The sequence below is a fragment of the Argopecten irradians genome, chromosome 10 (assembly GCF_041381155.1).
Source record: "Argopecten irradians isolate NY chromosome 10, Ai_NY, whole genome shotgun sequence".
Lineage (NCBI taxonomy): Eukaryota > Metazoa > Mollusca > Bivalvia > Pectinida > Pectinidae > Argopecten > Argopecten irradians.
In genome coordinates this window covers 31933106-31948575 of record NC_091143.1, presented here as the reverse complement: position 1 = coordinate 31948575, position 15470 = coordinate 31933106, and the positions used below count along the sequence as shown (strand labels likewise).

Here is a 15470-nt window from a genome sequence, read left to right as displayed (position 1 = left end):
TGTCTCAATAACCAATAAACATCCCTGTCCAAATAAACACACCTGTCCCAATAACCAATAAACATCCCTGTCCAAATAAACACCCCTGTCCCAATAACCAATAACATCCCTGTCCAAATAACACACACCTGTCCCAATAACCAATAAACATCCCTGTCCAAATAACCAATAACACCCCTGTCCCAATAACCAATAAAACATCCCTGTCCAAACAAACACACCCTGTCTCAATAACCAATAAACATCCCTGTCCAAATAAACACACCTGTCCCAATAACCAATAAACATCCCTGTCCAAATAAACACACCTGTCTCAATAACCAATAAACATCCCTGTCCAAATAAACACACCTGTCCCAATAACCAATAAACATCCCTGTCCAAATAAACACACCTGTCTCAATAACCAATAAACACACCTGTCCCAATAACCAATAAACATCCCTGTCCAAATAAACACACCTGTCCCAATAACCAATAAACATCCCTGTCCAAATAAACACCCCTGTCCCAATAACCAATAAACATCCCTGTCCAAATAAACACCCCTGTCTCAATAACCAATAAACACCCCCTGTCCCAATAACCAATAAGCACCCGTCCAATAAGCTCCCCTGTCCCAATAACCAACAAACACCCCTATCCAAATAAACACCCTGTCCAAACAAGCACCTGTCCAATAACCAATAAACATCCCTGTCCAAATAAACACCCCCTGTCTCAATAACCAATAAACATCCCTGTCCAAATAAACACACCTGTCCCAATAACCAATAAACATCCCTGTCCAAATAAACACACCTGTCTCAATATCCAATAAACATCCCTGTCCAAACAAAACACCCCTGTCCCAATAACCAATAAACATCCCTGTCCAAATAAACACACCTGTCTCAATAACCAATAAACATCCCTGTCCAAACAAACACCCCTGTCCAAATAAATACACCTGTCAATAAACCATAAACATCCCTGTCCAAATAAACACCCCTGTCCCAATAACCAATAAACATCCCTGTCCAAATAAACACACCTGTCTCAATAACCAATAAACATCCCTGTCCAAACAAACACCCCTGTCCAAATAAATACACCTGTCTCAATAACCAATAAACATCCCTGTCCAAAAACCCCGTCCAAAACCAATAAACATCCCTGTCCAAAAAACACCCTGTAATAACCAATAAACATCCCTGTCCAAACAAACACCCCTGTCCCTCATAACCAATAAACATCCCTGTCCAAATAAACACCCCCTGTCCAATAACCAATAAACATCCTGTCCAAATAAACAACCTGTCCAAATAAACACCCTGTCCAATAACCAAAAACACCCCTGTCCAAATAAATGTCCCAATAACCAATAAACACCCCTGTCCAAATAAACACCCCTGTCCCAATAACCAATAAACATCCCTGTCCAAATAAACACCTGTCTCAATAACCAATAAACATCCCTGTCCAATAAAACCCTGTCTCAATAACCAATAAACATCCCTGTCCAAATAAACACCCCTGTCTCAATAACCAATAAACATCCCTGTCCAAATAAACACCCCTGTCCAATAACCAATAAACATCCCTGTCCAAATAAACACCCCCTGTCCAATAACCAATAAACATCCCTGTCCAAATAAACACACCTGTCTCAATAACCAATAAACATCCCTGTCCAAATAAACACACCTGTCTCAATAACCAATAAACACCCCCTGTCCAAATAAACACACCAATAACACCTGTCCATATAAACACCCTGTCCCAATAACCACCCCTATCCAAACATCCCTGTCCAAATAAACACCTGTCCCAATAACCAATAAAACATCCCTGTCCAAATAAACACCCCTGTCTCAATAACCAATAAACATCCCTGTCCAAATAAACAACACCCCTGTCCAAATAACCAATAAACATCCCTGTCCAAATAAACACCCTGTCTCAATAACCAATAAACATCCCTGTCCAAATAAACACACCTGTCCCAATAACCAATAAACATCCCTGTCCAAATAAACACACCTGTCCCAATAACCAATAAACATCCCTGTCCAAATAAACACACCTGTCTCAATAACCAATAAACATCCCTGTCCAAATAAACACACCTGTCTCAATAACCAATAAACATCCCTGTCCAAATAAACACACCTGCCACAATAACAATAAACACCCCTGTCCCAATAAACACACTCTGTCCAAAAAGCCATAAAAGCATCCCTGTCCAAATAAACACACCCCAACCAATGTCCAAATAAACACTAATCCCTGTCCAAATAAACCCCAATAACACAATAAACATCCCTGTCCCAATAAATAAACCATCCCTGTCCAAACACAAAACCCTGTCACCCTGTCCCAATAACCAATAAACATCCCAGTCCAAATTAACACACAATAAAACCAATAAGACATCCCTGTCCATATAAACACACCCTGTCCTGCAAATAAACCAATAAAACACCCTGGTCCAAATGCCACAATAACCAATAAACATCCCTGTCCAAATAAACACCCCTGTCTCAATAACCAATAAACATCCACTGTCCAAATAACACACCTGTCCTGCCACAATAGGCACCTCTGTCCCAATAAACACATCGCTGTCCCAAAAAGCAAAACTCCTTGTCCAAATAAGCACTCCCCCGCCCAACCAAATAAGCACCTCTGTCCAATAAGCACCTCTGTTCCAATAATTTCACCTCTCCCCATTTATGAAGCCACAAATTTGCATTAATTCAAATACGGACTAAAATTATGAAATACTGTGAAGGTCTCTTTATTTGATTTCTATTGCAAATTGATAAATGACTTACTTTATGCAATAATATTGTGAACATGTGCACAATCACAAAAAATAGTTATTTACAGTTGAAAATCTTGTTAATAATTAAGTGAAGGCATCAAGTCCCATCATAAACTCTTGCAAATATTGATGGCGATTTTGAACAGTATCTAACCATCTAAGATCTCATTGATATAAAGCAATATACCAAATTTTGTTGAAATCAGACAATAAATACTCAGAAATTAATTCGAGCAGAAACCATGTTTTAAACAATTTTAAGTCCTTTAACTCTTGCAAATATCGACAGAATTTTCACCAGTATCTAACCCATATATGAATCTCATTGATATAAAGCAATATAACCGTATCCGACCCAATAAGCGCCCCTCCCCCTTTTTTGAGGCCACAAATTCAATTGCCGCCCAGGCATAAATAAGGACCAAAACTACATAAAACGGTAATGAATTTGCAAAAATTTAGAATTAATTGGCACCTTTACATTTATTATCAATTTTTTAAGCACTTTTTAAGCGCCCTGAGCGCTATTGGGTCGAATACTGTTACCAAAATTTTGGTTAAAATTGGATAATAAATACTTAAGTTATCAAGTGGAAACTATGGATTTTTTTCTCATGAATTTATTTTGTATTTTGTATTTAAGTTTGCAGCATAATAATACAATACACAGTACAATAAGTACATGTACATACAATGGACAATTCTTATTGGTACATTGGAATTTACATACTTGTAGCTATGACAGGAATAAGTAAAGATTAAAATTTAGTCTTATATCAACTATTTATGATAATGTATCAGGAAAATACAAGATAATCAATTACCGTAACATTGCTTATACATTGGGCTACTGATCAAATGTTTAAAAAACAAAAATTTTCAATTGAAACCTTGAAATGTATGTTATGCATCTATATATGTTACCACAGGAACAGCATTACAATATACAGAAACAGAAAAACAACAAAACACACGACATGGACCATTACTATTTTCAGTGTACTTATGCATGTACATGAATTATAATAAAAGTATTTGGAAAAGAAGCTTATTCTTTAGTGGAAACTATGGATTTATATCTGTTTTGACTATTTTAAAGTCCTGTAACTCTTGCAAAAATTAATGGATTTTGACCATTAAAGAACTCATTTGAGATCTCAATGATATAAAGCAATATACCAAATTTTAGTTGAAATTGGACAATAAATACTTAAGTTATCACTCTCAGAAACCGTTTCCTGGAACCAGACGCTGACAACGAAGCCACCAGTGCCGACGCCAACATAGTGATACCTAAGTGTCGCCCTTGCATTGCAGGCGACACAAAAACCACCAAATTGAGAACAAATGGTCTTTATTTATAATAAAGTGGTCTAAACTTTCACAGGGCAAATTGACATGAAATTGACCATTATTTGAGACCTTGAATATGTGGTCTTATTAAGCTACAGTGTTGACCACTAAGGACAGTATGACTGTAGATAACCACAGGCATGCTGTAAAAACCCTGGAACATTTTTTTTAAACTTTACAGACTTAAAAATAACATTACAGTTATTACAGGTACCCCTCCTTCCCTTTCTCACTTTTCTTTCTTTTTCTTTTGTTACCTCCCCATTTCTCAAATTAAAGATGCTCCACCGCTGACAGAACATAAATGATATTCATCATTTGAACAATAATTAGTGTTTAATTGTGTATACACAAGTCTAATTAACACAAAAAATAATATGAAATAATTAAGTTTGCCTTTGGGTCATGCGCAATCAGTACTTTATTCCATAAAGGATATAGTGCCACGTAATTTTTTTCGGGATGCAATTAATTATTTTTTTATATTTTCAACTTGAAGTAAAATTAGAAGCTCAAACTTTTCAATGGTGGTAATGGTGTAAAGTAAGTAACTTTTGTAACGTGAAGAAAAAAATACTAAATCTTCTGCTGCTGTTTTAAATAGTCAAAAATACTATTTTGTCAGCGGTGGAGTATCTTTAATGATAATAAAAAACAATTTACAGTTATTTCTATCATGTATGAGAGAGGAAAAATGCCAGAATGGAGTTAGGAGATAAGCAATTTACATGTATATGTGGCATTAATACTGTGCTGAAACATTGTTTGGAAAATAGAAAAAAAAATGAACATAAATAAAAACATTACAAGTACCTCTTTGGCATAACTGAAGCGAGAAGCCATGTAGAAGTCATCTTTTCTCCAGCTGGGAATATCCTGTCCAAGCCAAGGAATGTCTGTCACACGTGGAGCTTTAGTCATTACATGGGTGACTTTTGGAACTCGGGCAATGTCATGGACCAGATGCTTTTTTTCAAGATGAGGAAAGTACAAACAGTTCCCCTGTTAACAAAGAAAATTCACAGTATAATATGTAGGCTTTATATATGCATACATTGAATTAATCCTCCATAAATCCGGACACCTTCGTTTCCAGCCGAAGTCGTCAGGATTTACCAAAATTCCAGATTAATGAATTCTGTGTTCTTCATCGATATGTCACATTACGGTAAAACTGTCTATAACATCACCATCCGGAATGCGAGTTCTTCAGACTATTGGCCTCTGGATTATCAGGGTGCCTATTTAACATATTCAGTTAGATGCTGGTTTCAAAAACAATTGACCGATCGCCAGGTGTAATATAGCCACGCCTCGTGCTCACAAACGCACTGTGTTTCTATTCAATGTTGGAGCAAACATCGTAGCACAAACAATACAAAATACAAAGTCATGTGCGGTTTGATTGACAGCTGGCGATCCGTTTAATTATAACGGTTGAGTGCAAGAAAAATAAAAAGTTTGTAAATGAACTAATTAAAGATGTTCCTGAATAACAAATAGTCTTTTTGTCACTATCAAAAACAGAAGCTGACAATTTAGTAGTTTTCTTCAGTTACAAAAGTTACTTACTTTACAGCATTACCACCATTAAAAAGTTTGAGCCTCTAATTTTTTACTTCAAGTTAAAAATATATAAAAAATAATTAATTGCATCCCGAAAAAAATTCCGTGCACTTGATCCTATACTGGTCCTAATGAAGTATTGATTGCGCATGTATCCAAAGGCAAAATAAATTTTATATATTTATATTTTTGTGTTAATTAGACAAATCTATACACAATTAAACACCAATTATTGTTCAAATGATGAATATCTTTATGCTCTGTCCAGCGGTGGAGCATTAAATTTTAATAAATTGACATATTCACACATATACCGATTTATCATCACAGAATTATGTTCATGGTTATTTAAGGAATAGTGCCAGGTGGAGAATGCTATCGGATAACTTTCTAGCTCTAAGCCAATAAACAATGTTGGTTTTCTGATTGAGGTCATATAAGGATCACTTCCCTTGGTCTTCCCTTGGTTTCCCTTGAGTACTTTGCCTATGAACCTGACACATCCATAAAGCCCACACAATAGCGTCACTGTCACAAAAATTCAGTTGGAATTTGACTCCGATATTGTTGGAGTATTTGTAGGTGTGTAGTTGAAGATTAATGATATTATTAAAGAATAATTTAAGGAGTATATTAAAGAATATTTATATGTTTTTTTTTATTTAATAACTTTGGTACAGCAAGTTGTTGAAGTTCCCCCCCCCCGATACAAGGTAAAACATTGCCTTCTCATTGTTTATAAACAGTCGCCGCCATAGAAGTAATGATTATTGCCGAACAAGAAGAGACGGAAAGGTTCATTGACCCGTTTGTATAGGGAAGAGTTCGGGACAGACGTTACGTATGTTACGGTAGTCACATGACATTCCTCGGCATTGACGTTACAATGTCGGCTAACTTCGGCTTGTTTGACTAAGTAGACCCACCTAGCGATGTTGATATTATTTGATTTTTATCAAAATATTCCTAATCATAATCGCTCATCTTGACTTCGATTTAGTCCTATCTCTGCATGACTTTACAATCAAGAATTTTTTTCAACAAAATCATGAAAAAAATAAGAAAGATTTTTTTCAACATTTTTCAAAATCCTCTGTATGAAAATAAATAAGAAAGCTGTGTTGTGTATGTCTTTTGTAAAGTGTGGGACTCTTGAATCAATGTAAGCCGCACATCTATTTTCAAGAAAAAAAAGTCGCGGCTTATACTCCAGAAAATATGGTATAAATGCATGCAGTACTTTTATTACATCATTTTCATTTACAAAATATTTTATTGACAAAAGATGTTTTGTGTCAATAGGATTAACATCAGGTAGAGTGGACCCTCAAATAATAAATGCGTGTGAAATTTCCCAGCCTAAACCGTCCGGATTACAGGTTTTCCCCCGGACTACCGAATTCCGTGTACTTAATCAATTAAATTGTCACGTATGAGTTACTCCCCTAAACATTTACCTTAGTAAATCAATGATAGGCTTTTAAATGTAATATATGTTAATTATAAATAACACTTTGTTTGTTATGTTTAATAGGTGTCTTTTATATTATTAGGTTAATTATCTTAAATAAATGTAATATTTTTAAAATACAAAACCGAAAGCAATCGTTAATTGTGTTATTAAACTTTGTATGTAGCTACTACGTATCTATGTACCTATCCCTTTCTTGATCTGTCGTAACGCAAATTACGTTTCAAAATGCCTATAACCAAGGATCAATATCATCTACGTTCTTGGCATAAAAATTATGATAACAAATATTTGTGAACATTTTAAGAACTAATGTAATTGTTATTTTGTATATTGTGTGTTTGTATTGAACCATTTCCACAAGTCTTTGCTTTCTGACTCTTTAATATCGATAAAATTCGACAGACGTGTACGTGTGTAACAACCACGCTCCTGTTCATGTCTAACTTCATGCACAATGTCACATACGTGTAAATGGCATGTGCCGTAGCCTTTATATCTCTTTATATCGATAAATTCGAATAGATTCACATACATATAAGAATACTTATTAATTTTGTGAGTATTATCTCACTTTAATTGTATCCAAAACTCAGAGCGATATATTCTGCATGCGAAAACCAGTAAGGTATCTATAGCATACGTACCTGCACCCAAAGCACAAACTGCATGTTTAAAAGCGAGTGGCTAAAAATATATATCCTATCTTAATTACAACACTGAAGTTTGATCTCCTATAGAAAACCAATGAACCGTTACATGACTGCATGTACCCGTGTGAAAGGTGTTCAGCTAAACGCCTGTGGCTATGACCTGGCAGTCGTCGTTATGACAACACGCATAATGTCAACTGTAGCTGGCATTGGATTTTCTCAGCACATGACGACAACAAATTTTCCGGATTATTTCTTGAAGTTATTAACCAAAATTACATTCCGTTCCCATAATGTAGTTCCAGATTCGGAATCCCAAGTTCCAGATTCGGAATCCGAATTTTCAGACAAGTGAGTATAAATAACGTTACGGAAATCAGTTCCTGACATTTCTGTCCGGATTGTGAGTTTTTCGGACTATTGGCGTCCGGATTATCGCGGGTCCACTGTATAGCCTATCTTAGTCCTGATAATGGTGAAACAAACAAAGAATTATATAAAACATACATACATGGCGAGATTCATGAAAATAAGGGGATGTAACACCTTGATCAGGAAGGGTATAATTTTCTATCATATTTATTGTAACTCTATTTATTACATCATTTGCATATTGGGTGATTGGAGCAAACACAATGCATGCACACGGCTCAACACACCTAATTTGGTTCTATCTTAATCTGCTACAAAGTTGGTGTGTTGATAGGTATGTTTCTAATTTGGTCTAGTTTGATTATTTTAACATTATTAACAGCCAGTGACATTTCAGGATAAGCCAGGTAAGGGAGGTGGAGGATCAGCTGGAGTTCCTGGACAAAAACCACCAATCTGTGGTTAATAAATGGGAGTCCAGCTGGCGAACCAGAAGTTGACTGTACTCAGGACATCTTAACCACTCAGCCGCCTGCCCATCCCCTAAATAATATATTCAACTAAACATCATGAAATATCTTAGATTACACAGAACAACTCTCTAACCTGTTTCTCCAGTACTTCTAGTGCCTTGATCATGCATATGTCTTCTTTTTCTTTTTCGATTTTCGTAACTATCTCCTTTTTCAATGTCTTGCCATTAAACATCGATTCCAGAGGAGTAATGGAGGTTGGTATATCTCCCACCAATATAGCATCAAACACAGATATTGTTTCCTCATGAAAACTGGTGCGATGCCATGGGAACATGCTCCTTAGGGTTTCTGAAGCTGTCTGCAGAAATGATTCTTTGCTGGTTTTCTAACAACACATAAGAAGAAATGATTTATTTTTGTTTACATTTATGATTTCTTTACATATAAGACTACAGCTGCACTCTAACGTTGTATACATAAATGATTTACATGTGCTGATCTGATATCAAGACAGCAATTACTTTAATTTTATTTGAACTTTTACTTACCAAATCTGCCGTCAGTAGAGTAGGCCTCAACCCGCTATCTGGTTTTCCTACCTATTAAGTTAAATATGGAAAGGTTTATAATGGTTGAAACACTTACATCATGTGTATAGTGGGGTTGGACTGAGTCAATCATCTATAAGTAACCACTAGCTCAGCGGTAGAGCATTCGGTTAGTGTTTAAGAGTTCCTGGGTTTGAATCCCAGTCTGGTTACTACATTTTCTCTCTCCTGTTACACAATTGGTGCCCAACTAAAATACCCATGGCTACACATGATTAAAATCATCATTAAGTTTCTGTAACTCCAATTTCTCCATAAGATTATTTTCAGGTTGAGTTCCATAATCAGAGTCGACCCACCATCAAAAAGCATTTTAGAACAGCAAAGCTTGCCTCAAGGCAGCCTTTAAATACTTTAAAAAGCTTATATATGCGAGTACATTTTTCCCCATTGGGCCTCTTGAAATTTTTATGAAACATATGAATATCTAATCAAAAATATTACTTAACTTGACCAAAAACCAAATTCACACCATTCTACGAATTGTCTGCATCTCCATATAACATAACCATATTTTCTGGAGTATACGTCGCAACTAATTTCTCTGAAATCCGAAGTGTGACCTATACATCATTGCGACTTTACGTGGGCGATAACTAAAATCAGACGACGTTTTGAAGGGAAAAAATAACAGATAATGGTATAAAGCTATGATAAATTGTATATGCTACTTACCGTATTCAGGTTTCTGACATTGGCCAGCAGTGTTTGTACACACCCCCCCCAACCCATCCCCCCCCCCCCACACCCCCCCCCCCCCACCCCCCCCACCACACCCCCACACCCACCCCAACACCCCCCACACCCCACACCCCCCCCAAACCCAACACCCCCCACACCAACACCCCAAACACAACCCCCCCAACACCCCACACCCACACACAACCCCCACCCCACCACCCCCACCCCCCACCACCCCCCCCCCCACCCCCCCCCCCCCCCCACCCCAACACCCCCCCCCCCCCCCCCCCCCCCCCCCCCCCCACACCACACCCCCCACACCCCCCCCACCCACCACACACCCCCAACACAACCCCCCCCCCCCCCCCCCCACACCCCCCCCCCCCCCACACCCCCCCACCCCCCCCCCCCCCCCACCCCACCCACCCCCCCCCCCACACCACCCCACCCCCTTATTTTTTCCACATCTTTGTCTAGAGTTCCTAGCACAAAGACACACTCAGGATACTGTAACAAAATAAGGAAGCATTGTTTTTGGTATCATCAAATCAAATAGAAAAAAAATTCTTTCAAGTGGGAATTGAGATGTTTCAGAGACCTGTGTCATATAAAATTTAATGTTCACCCAAGTGAGTATTTCATGGGGATCAAAATTCTATAGGACATTGGCTTCAGTAAGTTACATCTGATGTTTAAGAATGTGGAATGTTTGTGGGTTCATAGATTATCTTTAACTCATTTGTCCTTGAAATTTTTTAATGGATTGATGAAGTTTTTGATTTAAAAGGGCTTAAATGTGTCTGCAGGGGAGAGTGAATTAAATTTCTAGCTTTGAAAAACTTTGAAAGTATTTCATGGGTATTTTTGTGATTGGCCTAAGAGATTTTAATTACTTCTGACCCAATCAGTTCAAACAGAAATTTAAACTGATTTTCATTGTTTTTATTTTCATATTGTTGAAATCAATATTTACGCTATGGAATTATAGTTTAATTTTCTTTGCTGTTTTCTACTTTGCCCTTATACATCAGATGACTGACAATACCTTACATGGGCTATGACAGCTATTTTCTTTGCTGTTTTCTACGTTGCCCTTATACATCAGATGACTACAATACCTACCTGGGCTATGATACTATTTTTTCTTTACTGTTTTTCTTTCTACTTTGTCCCTAATATGTTCAGAATGACTGACAATACCTTTACCTGGCTATGATCCTATTTTCCCTATTTTTCTACTTTGCCCTTATACAATCATATGACTGGATCTTAATGAGAATCTGACTTGGTAATACCTATGCTCTTTTACTGTTTCAACTTTGCCCATATACATCAGATGGACTGACAACAACTTCCAGTATTCAGGGCACCTATGAATATGTTCATTGATACAATCTGTACCTTTCTTCTATTTGCCTATTACACTCAATGATGACAATGACATTAGCTGGCTTTTATACTTCTAAAAAGAATCAACCACACGGAAGATTCCATAATAGGCGAAAGATCATACATGCTGATTGGCTAACGACACGGGTCATGCTGAGGTGACCCCGAACAAGAAGCTGTTAGATACACTCAAATCTTGTATTAGAGCTGTATCGTAGAGCAAGCAGGTCGTATAATACAAACACCTCGGGATGTTTGCCCATTACTGGTCTTCTATTAAAATTAGCTGATTGCTAACGACACGTATGCTGAAGGTGACCTCCGAACGTTAATCTTGTATTAAAGCGTATGGCTTATTGCTTACCTAAAAACGTGGGCTATTGCTTATGGCTATGATCGATCTGTGTTGCTCATTTTCTTTGCTGTTTTTTCGTCTGCCTTAGAGACTGGTAGTACAATGACACATGCATTACTTAACACCCAGTCTTCACTTCCCTGAAGGATAAACACAATATACAGCATTAAACATACAAAAAATAATATATAAACAAGAGATCCCAGAGGGATCTTGGCGCCCACCAAAGAATGATCTATATCTGACAAAGGAAAGATGGATCTTTTCTCTACTTTTTAAACTTTTTCAAACATAATACATACAAAATTTGAGACAGACACTTCAGTACCTTTTGAGAAATAGTGGTAACAAACTTCAACTATCAAAATCCAAGATGACTCCTTGGCGGCCATCTTGTTGATCAATCGGTCCCAAATCACAATATGCACAACTAGGGCCCTAGGGGAACCTACATGTGAAATTTGAAAAAGATCCATTCAATACTTTCTGAGAAATAGCGATAACAAACTTTGAATATAAAAATCCAAGATGGCTGCCTGGCAGCAATCATGTTGACCGATCGTTCCCAAATCACAATATGCACAACTAGGGCCCTAGGGGAACCTACATATGAATTTTGAGACAGATCCCTTCAGTACTTTATGAGAAATAGCGATAACAAACTTTGAATAACAAAATCCAAGATGGCTGCCTGGCGGCCATCTTGTTGACCTATCAGTCCCAAAATGCAATATGCACAACTAGGTCCCTAGGGGAACCTACATATGAAATTTGAGACAGATCCCTTCAGTACTATCTGAGAAATAGCCATAACAAACTTTAACTATCAAAATCCAAGATGGCGGCCTGGCGGCCATCTTGTTCACCGATTGGTCCAAAAATCCAATATGCACAACAAGGGCCCTAGGGGAACCTACATATTAAATTTGAGAAAGATCCCTTCAGCACTTTTTGAGAAATAGGGATATCAAACCTTAACTATCAAAATCCGGCGGCCATCTTGTTTTTCTGATCAGCCTCAAAATCTGTATGGCACAAAAAGGGACCAAGGGTAACCTCCATGTGAAGTTTGAACAAAATTCCTTTAGTAGTTCTCAAGAAATATTGATAACAAACTTCAACTGCCAAAATCAAAGATGGCTGCCTGGCGGCCATCTTGTTTTTTTCGATCAGCCTCAAAATCTGTATGGCACAACTAGGGACCAAGGGTACCCACCATGTGAAGTTTGAACAAAATCCCTTCATAGTTCTCAAGAAATATCAATAACAAACTTCAACTGCCAAAATCAAAGATGGCTGCCTGGTGGCCATCTTGTTTTTCCGATCAGCCTCAAAATCTGTATGGCACAACTAGGGACCAAGGGTAACCTTAAGCTTCATGTGAAGTTTGAACAAAATCCCTTTAGTAGTTTCTCAAGAAATATCGATAACAAACTTCAACTGCCAAAATCAAAGATGGCTGCCTGGCGGCCATCTTGTTTTTCCGATCAGCCTCAAAATCTGTAAGGCACAATTAGGGACCAAGGGTAACCTCCATGTGAAGTTTGAACAAAATCCCTTTGGTAGTTCTCAAGAAATATTGATAACAAACTTCAACTGCCAAAATCAAAGATGGCTGCCTGGCGGCCATCTTGTTTTTCCGATCAGCCTCAAAATCTGTATGGCACAACTAGGGGACCAAGGGTAACCTCCATGTAAAGTTTGAACATAATCCCTTCAGTAGTTCTCAAGAAATATTGATAACAAACTTCAACTGCCAAAATCAAAGATGGCTGCCTGGCGGCCATCTTGTTTTTCCGATCAGCCTCAATATCTGTATGGCACAACTAGGGACCAAGGGTAACCTCCATGTGAAGTTTGAACATAATCCCTTCAGTAGTTCTCAAGAAATATTGATAACAAACTTCAACTGCCAAAATCAAAGATGGCTGCCTTGCGGCCATCTTGTTTTTCCGATCAGCCTCAAAATCTGTATGGCACAAATATGGACCAAGGGGACCCTCCATGTGAAGTTTGAACAAAATCCCTGCAGCAGTTTTTAAGAAATAGTGATAACAAGCATTGTTTACGGACGGACGATGGACGAGGGACGGCGGACGACGGACCACGGACCACGGACGCAGGCGATTTGAATAGCCCACCATCATAAAAAACATTTAGAAAGACAAAAAATGGGTCATAGCTCAAGATTTATTTGGGTTGATTGCAGTAACCCCAAACATGCCAGTTTTCAAATTCATTTACACAGAAATTGCACATATATTTATTTTTACTCCAATCCTTAGGACCTCTATGGCCATTCTAGACTTCTTCAAAATTGTTACTTTTAACAATGATATTCAGTGTCTACAAGAGCCCACATTTTCATTGTAATTGGTCATTTTTTAAAATTTTGATAACTTTAGGGAACATGACAGTCATATTGATTTTTTGAAATTCAAACCCTTAATGAACATTTACATACTATCAATTAATACCAAGTGCAGTTTCAAAACAATTGTTTTACCTGGTAATATTGTTTTTGAGGTAATCTTTGAAAACAAATCATGGACGGACAGACAAGACAGATAGACACACAGACAGACATGCTGATTAGATGCAGAACCCTATATATGTACATGTAGTTTATTCAGCTCCTCTTAATGTCAGGGTTCTGTGTACCAAATTTTATCAAAATCTGTCAATTAGGTAATGATAAGTTCGGCAGACAAAGTTGTGTCTACAGATAGACAGACGGACAGACAGACAACCCGATTCATGTATACCAACCCCATAATAATCTTTATTCTATAAAAAAACCTACTGCTATTACTGTAAAAATAATGATTTTTACCATTCCTGCAACACATTCAAACAAGTTGTATTTCTGTGGAGTTTGGGAGTTGGGATCGACCCACGCTTTCTTTACTGAAAACAGGTCTCCGGGCTTTTTGGCCTCCGCAGTAAATATCCATTTGTCATCTTCTGTCCTGGCTTCCTCGTGTATTACCACAACCTTTGTATAGTTGTATTCTTGTAAGGCCAGCTCTTGTGTCTGTGTGGGAAACAAAAGGTATGCGAATTAATGTCAATAAAAATTTCCACAATGGAAGCAATCACAAAGGCACAGAATGAAACTTAAAGTTTATAATCAAAACTACTAATAGAAACCAAAATAAAATGTGAAATTGAAAGCTGACATTACAGTATAGCATATTTGAATCTAATTAGAAAATCCAATAAAAAGTCAAAGAAAATGGTTAAAATTGGAAGCTTTTCTTCAATGATACAAGTGGCTGATAGATGGGAATAACAAGGAACTTTAAGTGTTGAGCCAATATCATAACTGTTTCTCTGAAGTTCAATTTATGTGGCAAAGATTCGCACAGTGAAATATATTATTTAGTAAAAAAGCAAATGTACAGGTTACATTGGGATATTTCAGGCCAAAAAGAAAAAAAAAAAAACAATTGTTTAAGGGTTACCCGCGACCGACCCTAATTTTTTACCCGTGACCCTAATTTTTTTCCACTTTTATACGAAAAAAAATATGAAAAGTCGGGATTTCGATCTCAGGTTCCGGCCATTATTTTAGAGTGAAAGACACTGAAAAAAACCAAGAGACCCATGGGCCTTATCGGTCATCTCAATATTAGCACAATACAACATAGTCGTTAAAAAGATTTTAGCCTAATTGACCTCTGTGAACTTGATTGAAGATCAAGGTTATTCGTTTGAACAAACTTGGTAGCCCTTCATTC

At 37.3% G+C, this 15470-nt stretch overlaps 1 protein-coding gene across 1 annotated transcript in view; it reads right to left on the bottom strand.

Annotated features, from left to right (window-relative positions):
* LOC138333667 (uncharacterized) overlaps positions 1–10012 on the bottom strand; it is a 59531-nt gene extending 49519 nt beyond the window's left edge. The window contains exons 1-4 of the mRNA XM_069282196.1: positions 9981–10012; positions 9246–9296; positions 8828–9082; positions 4973–5161 (exon numbers count right to left, since the gene is read on the bottom strand). Coding sequence (XP_069138297.1) covers positions 4973–5161; positions 8828–9031 — 393 coding nt within the window. The 5' untranslated portion in view covers positions 9032–9082; positions 9246–9296; positions 9981–10012. The remainder of the gene's footprint in view (positions 1–4972; positions 5162–8827; positions 9083–9245; positions 9297–9980) is intronic.
* Between the last annotated feature and the right edge of the window lie 5458 nt (positions 10013–15470).